We start from the raw sequence: 22,307 nt of genomic DNA, 5'->3' as shown, positions 1-22,307 counted from the left end.
TTTCAGGACCATTCCAACAAGTTTTAGAAGGTAAAATAAAAGAAAGTACTGTGAAACAAAGCTACTATCTGTATGGGAACTTGCCATCTGTGTCTTCCTGTATTTTTAAGGATATTCATAAGCTTTACTTGACTAATTTCATTCTTCAGCTACTGTCCATTGCTCCCCATCACCAAACAGGGACTCACAGTGACATCTACTGGGTTAAGTTCAGATTGGTAATACCCTGTGCTTCTCAGACATGAAAAAAAAAATGTGAGCTTTTCAATTTCATACTTAAAGTATGGAAAGTAACAGAGTAAAAGTGACAGTAAAAATAGCAGTAACCTCTGTTCCTTAAAGAGAGTTATTCACATCTAAGCCTTCTTGGGTAATCTGCATATTGTAAATCAACCCTAACATTAGCTATTCTATTCCCACGCTGTAGGTGTAGGGCTCCAGCATGCTTAACGCACAACTAGTTGAAAATTACACAGTGATATTAAAAACTGTTTTAAAAATATTTCCTGTAAGTTATACAGAACCAGCTTTACATTCTACTTGCAGAAGTAGGATATTATTGCAAAGATTTTCATGTATTTTCACTTCTTAAATGCAGGTGCACTGAAAACACAGACTGAGACATGATTAAGCTAATGAAGAGCCATGGAAACTCATTTAAGATCTACTATGATAAATAACATATAGCTGATTAAATTAGAACCATTATATCTTTAGAAAGGTTTATTTAATATTGCAGAAAATGAAAGTTATATATATTATATTTATCTGAAATTTACAATTAGGTCTTTTAACAGGTAAAGTCATGAATATTTTGAGATAAAATATCTCCATAGAGACCATTCAAACAAGTTCTCCCCATAGACAAAATTCATTATTAAAAACTATCTTGTGCAAGTTTACTCAGGCATACCACACAATCTATATGTTAGCTTGCATATGAAATATTAGCAGTTTACAGTTCATAACTGTTTGAACATGAAGACAAATTATTGTGTTATTAAAACTGCATAGCAAAATCTTGGACCAACACGGCAATAGAGGATATCCCCAGTTGCAGTCTGTCACACTAAACAGTTCACCTCGTCTGACAATTTAATTCAGATATTAACATTCCTTACATTGTAACCCTGCATTTTGGTGACAAGACCATTCCACAGAGCAGAAGATGAAAGATAAATGGATGAGGGAATGGTTTTGAATACAAAAAGCAAGGCCAGAAAGTATTTACTAATACCCAAATAATGACAAGTTCACACACAAAGAAAACTATGTTAAAAGCTCTGATCACATATATTCTCAGACAGCTATGGAACATCTCTTTCTTTTTTCCTTAGACACTGTAGTGCAACAAAATTTTAGCCTCTCAAATTACCGAAAAAACAGGCTCTGTGTGTGCATGTGTGTGCTGTTCTGGACTGAATACGATTTTTCATTCCATATTCAATATGCATGTATGAATCTGCACTACTACACAGGTCAAAGATAATTTCTCAAATCAGTCTAAAAAACTGATCTGTTCAAATCAGTATGATAGCTTATGCTTAAAAAAATGCATAATAGCAGACCTAGCAAATTCCTTCGTAATTATATGGTTGGTGGCTTTGTTAACTTTTTGGCTAATTCTCTGAAAGGAGTTCTCCACCTCAAAGTCTTACTGAAGACATACAACTTAGTTATCTTAAGCAAAGGTGCAGATGTTTTTATTGTTGTAAGAATAATCAGTATTACAGAAGTTAGGATAAGAAATTAGTTTGAGACATACAGACATTCTAAGGGTTAGGAAATAGGCCAATCTTTCATGGCCTAAGGGAAAGAAGACATTTTTTTCTGAGGTCGTAATTATTTCTTATCAGATTTTCTGCACCTTCCTCTATATCATCTCATATTGGCTTCCATTTGAAGAAAGATATTGGACTACACGGACCACTGGTTCTATGACAGAGATCATTTTTAACAGCCACTCAAGGTGGCATTTGTTGAAGTACCAAAAAGACATGCAACACAGAACAACCAGCAAAACTCACAAGAGGGAGGAGGGGTAAAAAGAGCAAAGATGTAAAGCTGCAAGTACAGCTCGATACCCAAGGCCTATCACAGTCTTTTGTGGAGGCTATGACAATGGCTGGGGATATTCCCTCGAGCCCAGACCTGGCAAGTGCTGCCCAGAATGTGAGGTTGGCTACACTGCCCTGGGGGAAGGGGAGCAAAAGAGGTGATTGAAGCCTCTTTATTAACCGAGACTACCTAGATACCTCAAAAAAAAAAAAAAATCACATTCAACCAAAGCCAAAAAATTATTACGTGCAGGACTTCAGAGAGTCCAGCAGAACCATTTACATTTATCAAAAGTGTATATGCAAATAAGTCACACTTTTTTCCTGCTTCTTTGCCTTAAAATGGGTCAACAAGCAAGTTTCTGAATTATCATGAGACATAACTTCAAGTGTGGCTAGCTGAGTTGAGAGATGAAATCATATTTTCAAAGTGTACAGTTACTAATTGAATTTACATGGACAATTGTGCATGCACAGTGTTATCCAGCAACTGGAGAAGATAGACTGGTTTGACTGCAGCAGCTGCGTGTTTATCATGAGCTTAATTATCCTGCTTCTTCAATGGGAATTTTGCGCTGAGGTTTGTGCTGCCACAGCTGGTTTGCTACGAGTACCTGAGCCAGATCATTTAGAGAAGCTAGGAATTTTATCACTGAGTTGTTTTTTTGTTTTCCCTTTGTATTTAGGTTCTTAGTAAAAAAATGTGTTACCTGCATTGTTTTGAAAAAATGCATTGCTGTCTTAAAATTAAATTTCTGGAAAAATGTTATGGATTTAACATGGCAAATTCTACTGATTGTTTGTCTTTTTTTTCAAAATTGTAAGACTCAATTTTATCTACAATATCATGTAATTACTCTACTGAAACAAAGAACATATTTCAGGGAACATATAAGATATTTATAGTATGGTTACACACACATGTACACACTATATGTAAAGAAAGAGAAAGTCTCTGTCTCTCAGTGAAATAGTCTTGGAGCCAAAGGAAAACAATCTTTCAACAAATGTTTGAAATGGCTTACTTGTACAGGATGTTACGGGTAATTATTTTAACATTGGAAACGTTACCATTATATTATAACCACAAATGCAATGTTTGAGGTATATAATTGGGAATAGCAGCTTATCAATCAATAAAATGTTTTCAAGTCTTAGTAAATGGAAATATCTGGTCATCTGTAGTTCATAAAACTAAATAAAATGTGCAAAGCTACAGAGCAATGTTTAAGAAAGTTGCAGCAACTCTTTTGTCATATGAAGGCTGAAAATGTTAATGAAAACTGTTCCTAAGTGAGCAAAAGACAATCATTTGTATTGCTGTTCATCTTCTGTGTTGTTTGGTACATCATTTGCTAAGGGGGTTGTTTTTAGCTTTCCTAACAGGGGATAAATCTAACGATGCTAAAAAAGGGGAAAGTACAGGTTCTTTGTACCTAGAGCACTACTGAATCATACTAGCTGAGTCACATTCCCAGCATTATTTAGAATTAGATTCAGGCTGATTTGCTTATTCTGCTAGAGATTGTCATATGGGAGCAGGTGCATTCATCTTCCTTGTCCTTTACTGCTTAAATATAAAGCTCCTCACTCCTTTCATTTCTCAAAACATCATCCACAAGCTAATAAACTCAATGAGAAAAATACAACAAGGCATGGCAACAGGACTCATCTCCCTGCTGAGAGATGGGAGAAGGGAGGAAATTCCACCACTGCACTGAGAAATGCTGAGATCCAAAACAAAGTGCTAACATACAATCCTGCCCTACGTCTCACTGCGTCTGCTGCAGCTAAACTTTCTTTCTTATCACACTGAACAAAACTCACACAAACTCAATCTGTCATTCTTTGACTGTCCTCAATCTCATCTCTTCTTCAACGGAGCAGCCTTGGTATGCAGGAAATGTAGGATTCCAATTTTTTGCAAATAAATTAATTTTGATAAAACTCTCATCGTTAATGAAAAAGTAGAACAGGTCAAGATGAAAAGTTTTCATGCTTTCTAAATTATCTGTTGATAAATGCTCAAACATTTGTGTGGAGGATCAAACTCGACGCAAGAAGATCAGCCTCCTTGCAAAGCCTGTGCAAAGCACTCAGCAAAATATTTGTAATTCTGGGTGCCTTGTTAGCGATAGAATTTTTATGAAATGTGCATCTCAAAACTTCTTGCACAAATTTCATGCACAAATATTCTGAAAGAAATACTATATTTTATGAAGGCAGACTATTTTTTTCTAGGCAAGCAGCTGTTTTTGCGGTATTTTCAGTTTTGTCATATTTATCTGTGAAACTAGTAAAGTTAAACTGCATAACACTCTGTGAAAAATTCAGCAGCAAGGTATCTTTAGCATTTGCCAGTCATTTGTTTTGGTTGAAGGTTTTTCCTATATTTCTTGCTGCCTTTGACTAGCTTCTAAGATTGTTTATCACTGTATCATTTCCCTCTACCAGAATTTAAAAGCTTTGGAAAAGAAAAGGGTAAGAAACTGGGATGACAAAATACATACAAAAATGCAGTAAAGACAGGAAAATTTTAAACTCCTACCAAATTCTTCTTCTCCATCCTGGTCATCTATTAAGCCTACTGAGACTCCCAAATCCATACATTTCTTGCTGTGTGCCTTTGACTTCATGTGTTTTGTCAAATTTCCTTAAGAAAGAAACAAAAATTAACTGTTCTTTATACAAGGTATACAAATATATACACAACAACAATGTATACAAATATATACACAACATGCCCATAGTCTATACAGCTATATTTATGATCACTCGTATAATTTGATTATACACTTGATAGAGCCTTTCCCCTAACATAAGTGGTCAAGGGCTGTGGCAGATTCATCATCCTGAATGTTCTAGTTCTCTGGCTACATTTTATGCAGTTCTTTACTGAGATAAAACAGAATAAAAGGGAAAACCTAGAAAATGCTATATTTTGCATAGTTGTAAGAGATCTCTCATTTGTTTATGGTGAACTATATAGCAGGATGATTCAGTCTTCAAAATTATATTGGCAGACAACTACCATGTGAAAGTAAAATTCATCTCTTGCAGCTATTTTAGTATTTGATAGATTCTATTTTTAGCTTAAACATTTTCACTGCAGACCTAAGCAAACAGATTCATTTTACTCAAAACGAGAGCATGACAAGATTCAGCCTGAATCCCAAAAGTGAACGTGTAACTGCTGAGAGGCACCACAGGCTGGTTATTGTAAGTCACATACAGCAACGTAATCATAATGGCTGCCCTTTTTTCTTTGAGAAGAAAATACAGTAAACATCAGCAAGAAAAAGAATAGATCATAGAGATCTCTAAATGATCATATCTGTGCAATGCATGTTATTACAGGTAACTGCTCATTTTACGCTTAAACTTAGGGTTGTCTCAGAGAAAACCTGTTACTTTGAGGTATTTAAGTTGAAAAAAGTACAGTTGGTGACACACTGCCTCTTCTATGATCATTTTTCATTGAGAATTTTATTCCTGCTTTGAAATGAGACTAGGGCTTCACCCTAAATTTTGAAATAATTGTTATGAAGCTATAAATTACTGTTGAGTGACTAAAAAATAGAAAATTTTCCAGCTTCACATTGCTATATGAAATTATTGGCTATTTTGTCCTTTCATGAAGGGCAGTTAACCAAACATCAAGCACCCATCTCTGTGACCAACTCTGCTAGCAATAACGGCATCAGCAGTGCATAGTAATTGCAGAACGGGAAGTGAATACAAATATCTTCTGCAACTGAAATGAGAGAGAATTGCAAGTGGGCAAAACTTAATTACTTGAACTTGGCCAACACACCTACTCTGCAAAAACTATAATCAAAATCTATCATTTTCTCAATCTGGCATTTCATCAAAATGATGGCACAAGGCAAGATGACTGCTGAGTGAGTGCATCAGGATACAGTGCTAAATTTTGACACATATAAAAGTAACTATCCTACTTCCAACAGTACTGTGTAATTTCCTGGAAGTTTTCCACCTCACTGCTAAGCAATCCTGAACTACTAAAAGTACAAATGTTTCTGAGGTTACAGCTTGGGGCATAATAGCTAAATGGATTTCAAAGCCAAGAAAAATTTTACTGCTTAAAATTCTTCATTCAAAGAAGTTTGGCTGTGAACTTATCCTGTCCGTTTCACTTATTTTGAGTCCTGGATCTGCCACTGTTTACTATGCCACCTGCTTAAATTAGGATGCATTTAAGTATCTGACATAAACAGGTTTTAAAAAGTAGGGGTCCATCTCTGGGTCTTAGAAGGTCAAGTGGGAGAAGAACTTTGTCCTCCTATGGATTTTAAAAAATATTTTAAAATAATAATTTAATAAAGGTCAAATTCTACACTGGAGCAACTAGTTGAGTGTCAGTAACAGTATAATATACGTCAATATCATACCACCAGATGACGTAGGGACTTGCAACTTTATCTCTGTGTTCCCATTCCTACTTAGGATGAGTAGCTAGCTATCTCATTCATCTCCACCTATCTTTTACCATGCTCCCATAATATTTTCCTATTCCCACTCCAATTTCTCACCTACCATGCCATGCCACACAGTTCATTCATATGAAGATGTGATTATCTGAATACAGGAAAAAAAAGGAAAAGATGGAAATAAGAGCCTGCAAATATTTGAAACATTAGACAATAAAACTCCACGGAGAGGCAACTTCTTTAGCTTATGGGCTGCAAAATTTGTAGAAGAAAAGTGATATACTTTAAAGAAGTAGAACAAAAAAGGGAAAAATGTAAACTGAAAAGTTCCTCTACCTTTAGTTTTGAAGGAGAAGTTGCAGTAGTTGCAATGGTAAGGACGGACATCTGTATGTGTGCGAATATGCTTCTTCAGCATACTGGGTTTCTTACAACGTATACCACATTCTTCACAGATATACTTCCCTCTTCCTCTCCCCCGAACATACACATAGTCTTCATTTGATTTATATCTAGTAACAGAACCACAACAGGAAGGAAGTTAGTTGTAAAGGAAATAAAATTCTAGTTAGAAAACAATAATCTATCAGAATTTTAAAAATTACATAATACTTGAAAATGAACGACTGAAAAGACAATCAAACTACATTTGTGCTCAATCCATGCATTTATTTGTTAAACTTGTATCCAGATTTTTCACTACGTAATCAATGATTTGTTTAGAATTAATGGTAATATCTTTATTAAAAAAGGCTATTGTCTGATACTAAACATTTTAAGATTTCAAATTTCATCTTTGAAAGACAGGAATATACTCTAAAAAGTAGTTCTTGGGAGGGAGTTTGGGCACCATGAAGATGTTTTAAAAGAACATCTTTGAGGCTCTATGTTAGATTCAGAAAAAGAACAATATTAGTTATGAGCATGGGAAAGTCTTTAAAATTCGCTATTACTGTGCTTTGGACTCAACCTATTGGGACTGTCTCTAGAAAAAGTCATTCAGATTCAGTTACCATCCTTATCTCTGCTCAAGGATGCCAAATTTTGTCCTTAGTTTTTGTGACATGGTTCCTGCAACATCTGGAACTGAGCGGAGGCACGTAGCAATGTTTTACCTGGGTAGCTGGTAATAGCTTAACTGCTGGCCTAGACTAGATTAAACCCAGCAACCTATAAATGGAAAGCCCTAGAGCCCATTACCAATTACCAGAATCATAAATTAGGCTCCATTTGTGCTCAAAACTTTTAGAAGTGTCACTGGCATTTTTCTGTTTAAAAATTCTGTTTTGTGAGGTGTTGTACATGGCACAACACTGCAGCTAAAACAACTGTTATTCATATCAGCCATCTCATTTAAAATACTCATGTAAAATACTGTGCATGGACTGCAAGTCTCAGTAAATATTTCCACGGTACCTTTTAAATCAGGAGTTCTCCTGACCACATATACCATGGAAAACTGCCAGACAGAGACTGTACTGCAGTATATTGCTTAGCCCCTGCCCAGTCCCCATGACTATATCCTCTCCAGCTACAATTACTTAACCTTATTGTGGAATAGACACTATTTATCACATAACAGAAATATAGGAAAAGAATTTACTCTGTGGCTGTGTCTAGCTGCCTTTACTGTTGATTAATGTTTGTGCTTTGGAAAAAAATCAATCACACTGCTTATTATTCTTTATTTCATTTCCCCCCTTGTATCTCTCATGGCTCTATGCTTCAGATGACTTTCCATTTTTCTTGGAAATATAAACCAACACTAACAGATCACAGTATGGGAACTGTTGTTTAAGAGAAATCAAACAGGAAGCAACATCTCTGCAAAGTCTATAATCGAGAAAAAGTTATCTTCTCAACAATATCTAGTTCATGAAGTACAATACTTGCCCTCCATCAAATATTTTAACTCTTCTTGGTTCAGTTTTGATAAAGGAATTTTCTTTATCATGCTCAGTGCTTGATTCAGAGTTCTCCTTAATGCTGAATTCACTTGCAATCATTTTTTTCCTATTTAATGCTCGCTGAAAGAAAATGAGATATTTATACATTTATCGTTAATATCTTTCATACACCATTCAAATCTGTAAATTACTATGAATACAAGCATAATTACTTTTACAAGCCATACTTAAAATAACTGATTTTTTTAAAGAAACACAAAACAAAAAATATCTTTGTTAAACTTTTTACTCTTCTTTACTATGTACTGAGTATTTGTGGCCTGGCAAATCCTTATGGAGGTTATGGTACTGTAGGAAACCAGGAATGCTTTGAATTTGCATTCAAAGTTGCCTCTTCCTTCTTCTGGTGAAGGCAAAGCTCTCTGGCTCACAGATAGCCTTCTATGGAGAGAAGACGTTTATAATCAAGCCCACTTGCTTCCTGAATGGCTACAAATTCACTCCTCAGCCCCAGATGCAGCAACTTTTTGACCACACAGATGGGGCTCTGCATGAGATGCTGTCCTCCACAGTTTGACAAAAAGGGAGGCATTCTTAGTGCACAACTACTTATCAGGGCTTTTTTTGCCATTGTTGAAATACCAAAACATTCCTAACACCTTCCAAATTCTAGCTCTCTGGTGTCCACCCCAGCAAATGCAGAGGGAGAGGGGCTTCCTTCCTTCCACAGTTCTCCTTTGATAGCTGCAGTTCTCAGATTGCACCCTCTGACATGATGCCCCACAGCTGTCAGAAGCAGTTTTCATGTGGCCCAACACAGAGCAAGAGGGTAGAAAGAAGGAGTATGCAAAGGGGAGGTACTTACAGGTAGTATTTATGTTTTCAAATATTTTTCAAAAAAGTGTTCTTGTTTTAGTGCAGGAATTGACTGCTCCCAATTTGGTGATGTTATTAATAGAGATTCCAATACCCTTTCAAAGCATTACTCCACAGTTAATTCTTACTGCCAGACAAAATTAGAAGAAAAAGTGTACCAGTTGTCTAGCAGAACAAAAATACATTTCTCAATTTCCCCTGATTATTAATTAAAGATTTTTTTTTAGAGGAGAATGAGTTCTCCCAACATTTACCAATTAAAATCTACTCCTTCCAAGTCTAGGCAACAACGAAGGAACGATCCAATTAGCCAGCAATTACTGCTGCTGTATTTATAAACTGTTCTACCCATGTAGCTGGCATACTTACCACATTTGCTCATATTGATAAGTGAATAAAATGATGAGAAAGAAAAGACTGGCCTTATGTTTTCTACTCATTATAGAATTCAATGCTGTAAGCTTGAGAATTCTTGGCAAGAGGAATGACTTCCCTGGCTGACTTAAAATGACTGATGAACCACACTGGTCATTATAAACATCGAAGGGTGACATCATTCTGGCACTGGGTGCTTGGCTATGTTTTTCTGTGAAATTTCTGCCATGGCCTTTACTTCCTGGCTGATGAGGAGTTAACTCAGATCAGAGGAAAAGCGACTTTCTTCTAGATTCAAAGGCCCTAGGAATCCGCACAAGTGATACCACTGGCTGCAAGTACTTCTCCAATCCGTACTCTTTCATGCAGTCCTGTGATGGATTTGGGCTGGATTTTCAAATACCTGAGCACTTTTACTGCAGCATACATGATAATTCTGCCTGTGTGCAGGAAGAAAGAAATTTCACCCTGCAGTTTGTAACAGTACTCGTACAAGAGGAAAGGAGGTTCAACTCAGAAGTTGAGCTTACTCTAGCAACTGTAACTCAACCATGTTGCAGATCTTATACACTATTTGGCACATGGATTGCTTTTGTTTCCACTGCAAACAGAGAATAACAAGATGACATTTACAATTTAGCAAGGAAAGGGGTAGTGGAAAACACAGAATATATGTAGTAAGCCCAATACCACATAAATATTCCCAGTACTTGGAATAATACAACCCCTAAGTGCTCGAACTTTCATTCCTAATACACTAAGTATTTTTTCCACATTTAAATTTCAATAATAAAAAAACAAAGGGGTGGGGAGAAGATTCAGACATATTTGGTCTGTGTTGTTATCCAAACTATGGTGATACATATCTTTATAATCTATTGTATATTCACAAAAGTACCTAAGTGCAAAAAGTAACACAAGGCCAAATACTCCTAGATTATCTGGATTTTTTTTCCTTTCTCCTTTTTTATTTTTTAGTATCATACACACACAGTTATGTATAGAGATAAGTTAGTCTAACCTAGGTGTTCAAATTAATATCTACCTTCCACTGATGTACTTTAATTAACTAGTTATATGCTACTTTAACCAGTTGTTTCAGTGACTTAACTGTGCAAAATGCTGCCATCACAGAGATGTTCGAATAGAAACACTACCTGAGCTTCTGTCACAGATATCTACAGAAGTGCTCCCTGATAATGAAAAAAATAAACCTTTTTAATGTTTATGAAAAATTCCAAATTGATACTGAAAAGACTTGGGTAACTTGGACTCTAGTCATCATTAGGAGCAGCTAGTCTCTAAGCAATACAGGTCTTACATGTAAATCCTCAAATTTATCTCACCATAGCCTAGAAAAAACACTAGTAATGGTGAAAAGGGCATAAAAATGACAGTGCACTCTGTTCAGAGGAACAGAAAAATGTTCCTCTCCACAATTACTTATGTCTTCTGTTTCTAACAGAGTCTCCTCTTTCTCCTACCATGGAGACAAAGACCATGATTCATTTCTACTTCACTCATTTTGCTCCAATGTAACTCCACTGTCTTCGATTACTGGTATAAAACTGGAAAGAGAACTGCTGTTAGGGCTGCCCGGAGACCAGAGTTCAATAGATACTTCTGGTGCTTTACAACATCCCTTGGAAAAAAAACATGCTCAGAGCCTGAATCATCCAAGCTATAAATTTCAGATTATAATATTCATTAAACATTTTTCCCATTGGCGCAGAGCTACTTAGGGAAAATGTTTTTAATATCTTTATAGTTTTACTATTTTACACATAAAAATCTTGTGCATTTAACTACTTTCCAGTAGTGAGCTGGACTGTTGTGGCACATAATCCAAGAAAGGAAAGCTTTCCAGTTAGTAGAAACTTTCCATTTTTCAGCCTATTCACTCCTGAAAATCTTCACACTGGAACACACTAAACATTACCAATTCAACTCAGAGAGGGAATCAAAGATCAATGCAGAGGCTTGAGAAAGAGCTCCTGATACAGTACTGATGATTTCAGGTGAGAAAGTCTGGCAAAATAAATAAATAAAATAAAAGAGGAGTAGAGAGATAAAACAAGCCTTTTCTATACAAGCAAACCTCAAATTACATTTTAATATGCTGCGTTTATCCCAGGAGCTTCCTTCACAATACCATTTTGTGGTGTTTTTTTGAATCACTGGAACGTGGCAACTGCACCTATTTTATTGCCTCTGAGCAGTAAATTGTGAAGAGCAAACAAAATCCAGGGTTTCCTTATTGTTTGCATTTTGCTCACATGTCTTTTCATTTCCCATGACATCTATTGTTGAAAGAACTGCTTTTTCATGACAGTGATTAGTGGTGGTTATGCAGAAACATGAGATCTCTGTAAACATGACTTAGTTCTAGGGGTAAGACCAGGAACAGTTCAGGAAGTCACTTTATCTTTGTGAGAAGATCAGCAGTTAAAGTCCCACTAACAGAATACTCCAAATCATTCTGGAAAAGGCTATGCCTATGAGAGAAGATGAGAGGGATAAAAGCACCACATTTTTATTATTAATAATAAATTGCACCATAGTAGTATTTAGAGCTCTCTGCCAGGTCAGGTTAAAATGTGCAAACCACTTGAACAAACATCTTCTGAATGACAGTCACAACCCCCAGAGACTTACAATCTAAACTGTGGTTCTTGAAGGAATTCAGGACCCCACCAAACTTTTAAGCAGGAAATCAATCACATTTTTTTTGGCGGTAACAGAGAATTACTTTGCTAATCTGTTTGTTTTTGTAAAAATGGAATATTAGTTTCTAAAAGGACCTCCACTGTTCTGGTTCCACCCTCAATCTCAACCAGAAAAATCCAGTAGGAGAATTACTGGGCATGAGCAGAATAAGGAATTTCAGTTTTTGTTTGCACTAAACATGGCTTCTGCAATGAGACTAACTAAAAGTTTCCAAGTTGGCATCAGCTATGCCATTACCAGGTCTAGCTGGAGGCTGGTGATACAGAGGTATACTGTAACAGCATTCTCATCATCCTGGAAAGTGGCTGAAATCTTGCTGCCTGAGTCACTGAAAGAGAAACTAGACAAACTCTGGAGGTATTAGATCATAGTACCTATCAGATCTTTTCAGTTTTTAATTTCTGTTATGCTAAACTTTACTCATACAATCTGAGATATCAATTAAACTTTAACTGGTGATTTCTTGCTGTACATTCTCCCTTCATAATGGCTCTAAGCAAAACTGGTAAATCACTCCCAAGTAGAGCTGAAGAACTTTTCATTTTCACCATACTAGTGTGCTTCATTCAAAATGTCAGCAAGAAGGACCGAAGAAAGATTAATAACTGCACTTCTTTTGTAGAAGAAGCAGTGTAAATGTACATGACAGCTGCCTATTATGGCATTTAACTACTCCTTAACGTTTAAAAGGGTGCTGTCAAAATATTTTTCAGAATATTGTTTCCATTATTTATATTCTAAACAGAACTTGTTTGTAGACAAAAATTGTTCTACATCAGGCATGCAGTAGCTTTGTTATTGCAGAACTTGTGACAGACAGTTCCTTAAATATAAAATAAACACAAGTAGATGACACAACTGCTGTGAGACTTGCCTTTCCTAAAAAGAATTGCTCAAATATATACAACAAAAACCTAAACCAAAAAGCAATACTCTCCCTGTTTTTTAAATTTAGCACCATTTAAGTACAACATCTTACAAAATGTATGAAGAAGCAGGTTGAAGAAGGTAATATGAGTTTTAACACGTAAAAGGTGGTGACTAATACTGAACCAAAATGCAGTTCAGTTAGAGCACTGACGCAAAGTCAGCAGTCTCTATGCATTTTCTATATGAAAAATTATAGATTAAGTTTTGATCTCCAAAAAAAGTGTTGGCAAAATCTCCCACTGACCTCAGGAGGACTAGATTTAACTCTAATACTCTTTTGGCCTTAGAGGTTTCAGAAAATCTTCTCAGCTCCCCCTGTAATTCTGAAACTATTTCTTCCCTCTTACACAGAGTTTCTCATCTTACTGCTCTTTTCCCCACTGACTTGGTATCTTAGCAAAACATTTAGCAAACACAGAAATATCCCATCAGGACTTCTGACAGTAACAGTCTAGATCACCCAGGATCAACAGAAATACACTTCTTTTCCCAAGACTGTGGTGTGTTTCCTGAAGAGCAGCTGCAGGCCCCATTGATCCAAATTCTCAGCCCAATGCACAGAAAGCTGTGCTGCTAGCAGGCTGCAGCATGACACTGTATGATGGTTTCTAACCCACCAAACAATATGCATGTTCTAGACAGTCTCTGTATGACTCCAGAAGAACTGAGCTTCAAGGCTAACGCTCAGCTTTTGCCAAAAAAGTCAAAAGAAAAGTATGGCGAAGAACATACTGCACACAGGACAAAGAAGAAAGAAGAGCATGAAACTACGATGTACACCGCAGCTCTCTTCAGAAGGCATTACAGCTTCATTAGATGCAACAACAAAAGCTAGTATTTGATCCACTAAATGGACACTGACGCTTGTCGCCATGTTGTAGAGCAAAGAGTCACATTTACCTATTCACAGAGGCATATCAATTAGTAAGGAACACCAAATTCAGTGCAAATAAGCACACAGTTTTGGTCCTGTACAGAAAACGAAATCCTGAGCACATATGTGCAGCCCTAAGACACTTATGGCAATATCAAGTGACTACTCTGCTCTCCCACATTTGACTCTGGAATTATGGAGTATTGTGTGGAGTATTGCCCTGAGTATATTCCACTGCAAAAGATTTAATGGCACATTTGGAGCAGTATTAATCCAAGAAATCATGAGTGTTTTTACGAAAGTGGTAATTTTGTCTTAAATTTTACTATTTGTGTCATTATTTCACACCACTGATTAACTTAGGTGGGAGGGAGGGAAATTGGACACTACTTCTCCCACAGTTAGATGATCAGTGATGGTGAAAAAATATTTCTATAGCGTATCCATGGCCACCTGTTCAGTCTGAGAACTGTCTTATAACAGAAAATAGCAGCTGATTTTGAAGGCAAAATATACAGCTATGATCTTCAATTAACCTGTTTAAAGTTAAGAGTGTTTAAAAAATGTTTATACTGGAACTATTTTTGCTGTACCCTTTGCATTTAAAAAAAACAGCCAAATGCATTCCTTCCAAAACAAAGACTTCATATACAGATTTAAATCCAGGAACTAATTTCCATGGAAAGTGGATAAATCTTTTTTAACAGGTTTCTTAATGGAATTAGTTAAGATGTTTTTAGCAGTTCAATCCAGCATAACTAAAATAAATAAGCACATATACTGTACATGTCATTATTCAAGAGAAAAAATCAGGCATATTACATTCTCTGAAACATAAACAGGTATGTTTGCTAAAGCACATTCTCTGTAAATGATCAATATACATCAAGCATAATTTAAATACCTTGGTTAAGCTGTTCTTCCACTTGCTTGAATAGACCAATACATCAGATCTGGGATGACTAGTTCTCGCTTGAGTGTACAGCAGTTTTTCAACTTTCTGTTTTGAATTGAGGAGGGAAAGAGCTACCTTTGTTGGCAAACCAAGTGGATTGGGATTGTTGGGGCTAATGGTCCATGTAGAATAGGCTGAAATTTTCTGGTCATTCTGCAGCAGATGTAATGTTTTTCTCTTCATGAGATAACACCAGGTAAAATTTGTTGAGGTCTTGAGGCTTGGAAATGACAACCTCTGCAATTCTCCTGCATTCATCACAGACAATGTAGTTACAAGTTTTGCTTGACCCTGGCTATTGATTTGTTTGCTCTCATTACTTATATTTGGGGACCTTCTTTCTTGACTGCTACTTACAGGCTTTGGATGAGAACTCTGATTATTCACTGGAGACAATTCAGATGGTTTTCTAACTACAAGCACTGCTGATGCTGACAACTTAAGGTCTTCCGATTCTGGTGACTCCTTTAGGGTTTCTGAAACCCCAGTTTCAGATGAATGATGGTCAGGCAACAGCAGGTCTAAAGTACTAGCTTTGCTGCTTTTTTCTTGCTGTGGAACACCATCAGGATCTAACAGATGATTTTCAAGAGGCTCTGTGGTGCACACCTGTCTCACCAAAACTGGTTTCTTTTGCTTACTAACAAGGTCACCAGACCGAAGGTTCAGTGAATGCAATGGTCTAGCATCTGTCATGCAGGCAGCTCCACTCTCATCTTTAACGCGTTTTTGCTGTTTTTCCATGGCAATATCTAAACTGTTGGCTGGGGAAAGCATTCGTTTACTTGAAGCTGTAGCTTCCTGTTGAGGGAAGAGTCCACTAACTGGCACTTTCTGAATAATATTCAAAGAGCTAGACAAAGGTGAATTTCTGGTTCCATTATCAGGTAGTGAATTTTCAAATTCAAATGAATTTGGCAAAGTTCTCTGACAGTCTTTGTGAGATTTTGGCAGCTGAGTTTTGCCTTCAAGTGTTGGCACTGTCACAGCATTTGTTTTACAAACAGATTGAGTCACCTGCTCCTGGGTCATGAAAATGTGAGGAAGGGGTGTAACAGTGGCAAAGCCATAGGACGGCATACTACTATGAATACGGACAGGAACTACAAAAGGAGGAATCTGATGTATTTCACTGCTGCAGTTATTAGGGATAACCTGTTTTAGAGGAGGCACAGAATATGGATTAGACATATTATCAGACGATTTAGTCTGCATTTCAAAGGAGGATGCATTCTGGTCCACCCCAACTTGACTTGGAACAGTCTGGGTTGCTAAAGTATTTTTTAATAATTTAGAAGAGTATGTCTGACCTATATGCAATGTTTTAACTTGAAGTTGATACTTGGGTGCAAAACAATCCTTTTTTTCAGCAGGGTGACATGAAAGCGTGTATGTGTTTGCTTGTTCTCCTTGGGCTGAGGTTTTAGTAGATGTCTGGGAAGACTGATGCAAGGATGGCTGTCCCAGATTATTCAAAACATGATCTAGAGGCTGCTGAACTGAAGACATGCTAACAGGATTACAATTCTGAATTGCAGAGTGAGGCCTGGGGTGAGTTTGTGAATGCTGAGTACTTGAAGGAAACTCCACTGAAGACTTGCTGGAGGTCTGCAGCCTGTGAAATGGCACTGTGGGCACATCTGTAGCCTGAGCGGTCTGAAATGAAGAAGTTGATTTAATTTGAGGCTGATGATTTTCTGGTGCAATATTTAAAGATATTTGTCTTACAAATGGTCCCCTCCTCCTTTCTAGCAGAGGCACATGTCCAGTAACACCATTTCCAGAAGACAATTTTGGAGCGGCTACCTCTACAAGTGAGGCAGGTTTTGATGGAGACATACTTCCACAGTCAAAAGACTTACTCCTGTAGTCTACAACCTCCATTGATGGCTGTGTGCAGCTGATTTGCTCAGATGCAGCACGTCTCATTTCCCTGTAATGAGGGCCTGGCACGCCCAGTACATTAGAGCCAGCAGGAATCATAAGGAATTCTGTTGACTTATTAATAAGCTCTACTTTGGAAGGATTTTCAGCCTTGGAAATTTCATCTTTATCAAGCGAAGCTGAGAAACTAGAGGCATGAGACAAACTACTCTCCCGACTTAGACTTCTGGAAAGTGTGGAGTCAATGCTTGATTCAGCAGATGAATGTTCCATTTCAGCCAAGCGAATTCTTTTCTTCTTTGGTGGAAGTTTTTCTGTGGGCAATTTTGACAGAGTTTCACTACGCTGTGGCCAGTTAAATCTTTCTGTCTTTTCCTGATCACTGTACTGGTTTTCTTGGTCCCTGTCTGGTTCTTCTGTGACCAGTATTTCAGGAACCTGGATATTATGTTGGCGAACAAGTCTTGATGGCTGAAGTGGTGTACTTCTCTCATGCGAAACTATCTGACTTCCCTGAGCTTCCCCCCTAGGTGCTTCTGATGACAGTGGTTGATGATGCTGGGAAGTATTCAGATGACAGTGTCTATCCTCTTGGATTACAATCGTATTCATAGAGCGGTGCTTTGTAATCTTGCTGGGCTCTTGAAAAGAAACTGGTGATACTCTTTCAAAAGACTCTGATTTCTCAAATGAACTATTTCTGCTCAGTGAATTAGTATGCTGTATTACTGAAATGCCAGTCCCTTGCCGTTTCAACTCCAACTTTTCTTGGGCAACTGAGCTTGCCTGCTTTTCAATAAGTGGAGCCATCTTTGGCTCAGTAGTCTGATCTGTGCCTCGAGCCACAAGCTGAATTTGTGAACTTTGAAGCACAATATTGCTTTGCTGCTGTGAACCTACTACTGTTGCACTGTGTTTTGACAGACTGGAAGAATTTGATGGTTTACTCTGGCTGTCTGCATTCTTTGATGGTATGTTCATATTATTTTGCTGTGGGTCATCATCATCGCCAACACTTTTCATTTTCCTTCTTTTCCTTATCTGAGGCGTCTGTTCCCACACACCAGTTGAACTAGTGACTCTGTAGTGCAGAATTTGAGGTTGTGTACTATTGGGAACAGTTTTATGCTCAGGCTCTCGGATTGCAGCTTTAGTTTTAGGTCCATGCAATTCTGAACAATAAAACTTCTTGTGGTTTTCAAAATTTTCCAGTTTTCTATATCTGTTTCTGCAGGTTTCACACTCAAACATTGTTCCTCGCACTTGAGGTGACTTCTTTGCTTTTTCTAAATTTGATCCTTGTGCCAGTGACTTGCTCCTTTGCAATAAAGATTCATTTGATAAATTACATCCAAGATAACTTTCTTCTACAGATCGTACTGGTCCAAGAACTTGACTTTCACCAGTAGAAGAATCTTCTATTGCTGCCTGTCGAACAAGGGTCCGAGGATGTCCACCTTGGTTCAGTGGAGTAGCAGGTCCTGATACAAAAACATCATCATATAAAGAGCCAATTTTATCATCTAATGATTGACTTCCTCGAAGTGGATGAGGGGGAGGTATTACATTTGGAGGTACAGCTGAATAACTGGTAGTAGGCATGGAATTACTTCTTGTTATAGGTAAACAGTCAAGGGATGGTACAGACAGAAGAAAAACTTGCTTTGATTTTTCTGTGGGTGTGAAAGGAGACTTTGGTATATCAGAGCTTGAACTAGTTCTTCTTCCCATGGGCTTTAAATCAAACTGGAAGGAATCCTTAAATATGTAAGATTTTGGTGAATCTATGCTTCCTCTTCTTGAAAGAGATGTTCTTCTTGGTTTCACACTATCTAACTGTTTGTCATCCACAACAGCTTCATTATCAGAAATTAACTTTGAGATACGCTCCTCAAGGGTTTTTGTTGCCATGGGTGGTCGCATTTGGCCAGAGAGAATCAAATTTTTTTCAGTACAAACTGTCTGAACCACAGATGCTACCATTCCACTTGCTCGTGGCACACAGGGTAGATTTTTATTTGGGTCTTTTTCAGAGGTCAGCAATCCTCTTACAAAAGAAGCTGGTGGGCTCATTGTTTGATCAGCACTTTCAGAACGAGAAAAATAACCAGAATCAGTACTACCTAAACTTCTAGGGCTCAAAAGGCATTTTCCTTGCTGATCTTGGGAACAATCAGTTGCCTGTTGTCTCTGGAGCTGAGCATGCACAGATCCTATTGCAGACCCTAGCTGTTCCTCTAACAGGCTCATTTCTATCTTCTGTTGTTGCTTTATGTCATTCTCCTTGAATGAGGCTGTGTGTGTTACATTTGACTGAAGATTTGTCACTTTAAAATCTCCTTTCTTCTGTGCTGCAGCAAGCTCAGGTGCTGAATCTGTGACTTTTGGACTATCAGCCCTTAAAGGAGAAACATTAACAGGATGAACTACTACTTTTGGTAAAGCTGCCCTTACTTGTGGTTCTGTATTATGTAATGAGGAATCACCTGTTATACAGTCTGGGTTGCTCAATGGAATAGGGCTTCCTTTCCGTAAAGTTTCTGCACTCGAAATGACTTTCACTATTTGTGCAGGTTCCAGTTCTTGATCATCTTGTCTTTCATCAGCAGTGCCTTCATCTTCACTTTCACCACTTTCTTCCACATCTGAGTGAATACTAAGTGCTTTCTCTGAGTCATGAGACAAGAACAGACCACCAGAATCTGGCTGTAGGACAAGTCCAAGTTTGATAGCATGTGCATGAGATTTTTTGTGCTTGTACAGATTGCTTTTGGTTTTAAATGAAAACCCACATGTCACACAAGGATAGGGTCGCTCTCCGGTATGGGATCGGATATGCTTTTGGAGAACACTGGGCTTGGCACAGGCCCGATTACAATACTCACAGACGTATTTCCCTAGTTTTTTAGGCTTCTGGTCTTTCAGGAGATTACATATTTGTTCTACACCATGATTTACAACTGACGCTATCTGGGCTGAACTGTAGATGGGACCTATAGACAAGTTTGTGGAACTGGATGTGTTAATTGGCAAAGGTGAAGATGAACTAGCTACTAACTGGTTTTGAGGAAAAACCTGAGTTACTGTGGAAGATGAGGTGTGAACGACAGAAGAGGTTACTGCTATACTGTATATCTGCTGGAGTTTGGGGTTTTCTTGACTCTGCTGTTGCACCAGTGATCTAGTGAAACCTGGACACATAACAACCTGGTGATTTTGTTGACTGGTTTTAGTAATAAGGTCTTGTGAATGAGAAATTGATTGGATCTGTGCTTGCCCACTCTTAGCTGTTGCTACATGAACATTATTTAAAGTACACGGGTAATAGTGTGATCCAGCTGCCAACTCATGCTGTGACAAAACAGATGGATTTTGGACACTCATCGTATTGGATGTGAGACTAGAAGAGGTGCTTACAGTTTTATTTGGTCTCAGTTTCTCTATCTGCATCCCATAAGGGGGGCACTCTTGTGCTAAGGTGTTCAGTTCAGGCTCCATAGCTTTCAATAAGACATCAAATGCAGTACGAGTACATGGGGATGCAGTACTACCATTATCAAAAGTACATTCATTACTGTCAGTCTTTGCTTTACTTGATAAGGAGTTAGAGAGAGACTTCTTCTCTGGCAAGTTTAATTGGTTTGAATCAGAATCCTCCACTGTCTCTTTACTCAGGTCCAAGGACTGATGTACCAGTGAAAGCTTTGTCTGCACTGATGTCTCAGATTTGGTTGTTTCAACACTTATTTCATTACAAAGTGCTCCTCCATTTTGTTTGGTACACTGATTTCCATTTTGCACAGGTAAATGATTCTGTGCCTTGGTGTGTTCTGAGGCATCTGGAAGAACTTTTAATGGTGAAGGCTCTACATTTTGTTTAACCTTGGCTTCGGTGGGGCTTCTCAAAGGCGATTTTGGTATTTTTTTTAGATGGTTTTCGGTTACGATCTTTTTTCTTTTCACACCCTTAATCGTATCTGGGATTCCTCTAGTGCCAGCATCTGTGATTTCTGTTTAAACATAAAGATAATAAAAAATATTAAAACTGTATAATGCAGTTTATTTTTATTTATGCTATTCTATCATCTCTAAGTTTCAACTGTAAGAGTAGTTCATGCAGTAAGCCATGGGGCAACAAAACTGTCCAACTCCCAAGCCTCTGATATTTTTAAGAGCAAACGTATCTTCCTGAGGATCTATTTTATTTTAATCTAAAAAGAGTAATGCTTTCCAACTTATGCTGTAAAACATTACAAAAGTAATTTACTATAGGAAAAGCTGCAAAGAAAATTAAAAAAAAATAAAGGCTACTGAAAAAGTATTTTAGTGTTTACAGAAACTCCTTTTCAGATAAAGTAAAAATAAATCTCTCTTTTGCACTTGTAGTAGTCAAAGAATGAAGACAACTTCCTCATGGTTATATCTGTAAGTGGATTTATCATGGAAATGGCACAAACCACCCACACCATCTGTCAAATACTGTATTTCAGAGCTCCAATTACTAAACTTCAAAAGCATTTCAGATGAGCAACTACTGTATAAAATCAGTCACACTTAAATGATTTTCTATCTGTGCATCATGAAACAAAATAAACTGAATTATTTCATTACTAGCTACACTTGTTGCTTATTTTAAGCAGGTATGCACAGGGAGTTTCAAGGGTGTAGTGAATAGCAAATGATTTGCTATGTTATTCAGCAGAATAATTTTGTAGCAAGTATATTAGTTTGTACAGAGTCCAATTTCCTCCAGAACAAAAAACCCATATAGACTGAAGTTCAGTGTTGATACTTACAAACTTTTTTTTATACTGATACCTGATGTTACACACCTTTGTTTATCTCAACAGTGTCATGTTTAATCTGTTAGTTAAATATATTTTACCTATCTCCTAACACATAAACACCTAGACAATCATAGCCACTGTCTCAGCATCAGTGGTAGTGACTGCAGAGGAAGCCAAGTATTAAATGAATGTAAATCCATTCTCTCAAACTTTAACAACTCATTCATTAGGCTGCTAGCCAAAACCATACTCATCTGATTGCCACTGTTCAAAGCAAAGTAGGGTTATGACGTGACTGGAAAGCTGATGCCTCTGAAAAGTTTCAGCTGTATATGTATTTTGAGAAGCAGTATTGAGTAACTGCATGTAGCATGTTTGCCTGCACATAGAGTTACTCAGGAACAGGGTTTTTTGTGCAATTCTATATAAAGGCAAGCCTTAAGACAACATGTAAGTGGACAAAATCGTCACAGTTAACTTCACA

At 37.4% G+C, this 22,307-nt stretch overlaps 1 protein-coding gene across 7 annotated transcripts in view; it reads right to left on the bottom strand.

Annotated features, from left to right (window-relative positions):
- The window catches only part of HIVEP1 (HIVEP zinc finger 1), a 148,183-nt gene that overhangs the window by 31,946 nt on the left and 93,930 nt on the right, over positions 1-22,307 (bottom strand). For all 7 annotated transcript variants that reach the window (XR_010883346.1, XR_010883345.1, XM_067290846.1 and 4 more), the window contains 4 exons: positions 15,102-21,046; positions 8,402-8,535; positions 6,845-7,020; positions 4,606-4,710 (listed from right to left, as the gene is read on the bottom strand). Coding sequence is in view for 5 of the 7 variants with exons in the window: in XM_067290846.1 (XP_067146947.1) it covers positions 4,606-4,710; positions 6,845-7,020; positions 8,402-8,535; positions 15,102-21,046 (6,360 nt within the window). In the remaining 2 variants the exon portion in view is untranslated. The remainder of the gene's footprint in view (positions 1-4,605; positions 4,711-6,844; positions 7,021-8,401; positions 8,536-15,101; positions 21,047-22,307) is intronic.

This window comes from Apteryx mantelli, chromosome 2 (assembly GCF_036417845.1).
Source record: "Apteryx mantelli isolate bAptMan1 chromosome 2, bAptMan1.hap1, whole genome shotgun sequence".
Taxonomy (NCBI): domain Eukaryota; kingdom Metazoa; phylum Chordata; class Aves; order Apterygiformes; family Apterygidae; genus Apteryx; species Apteryx mantelli.
This window is presented reverse-complemented; position numbering and strand designations above follow the sequence as displayed.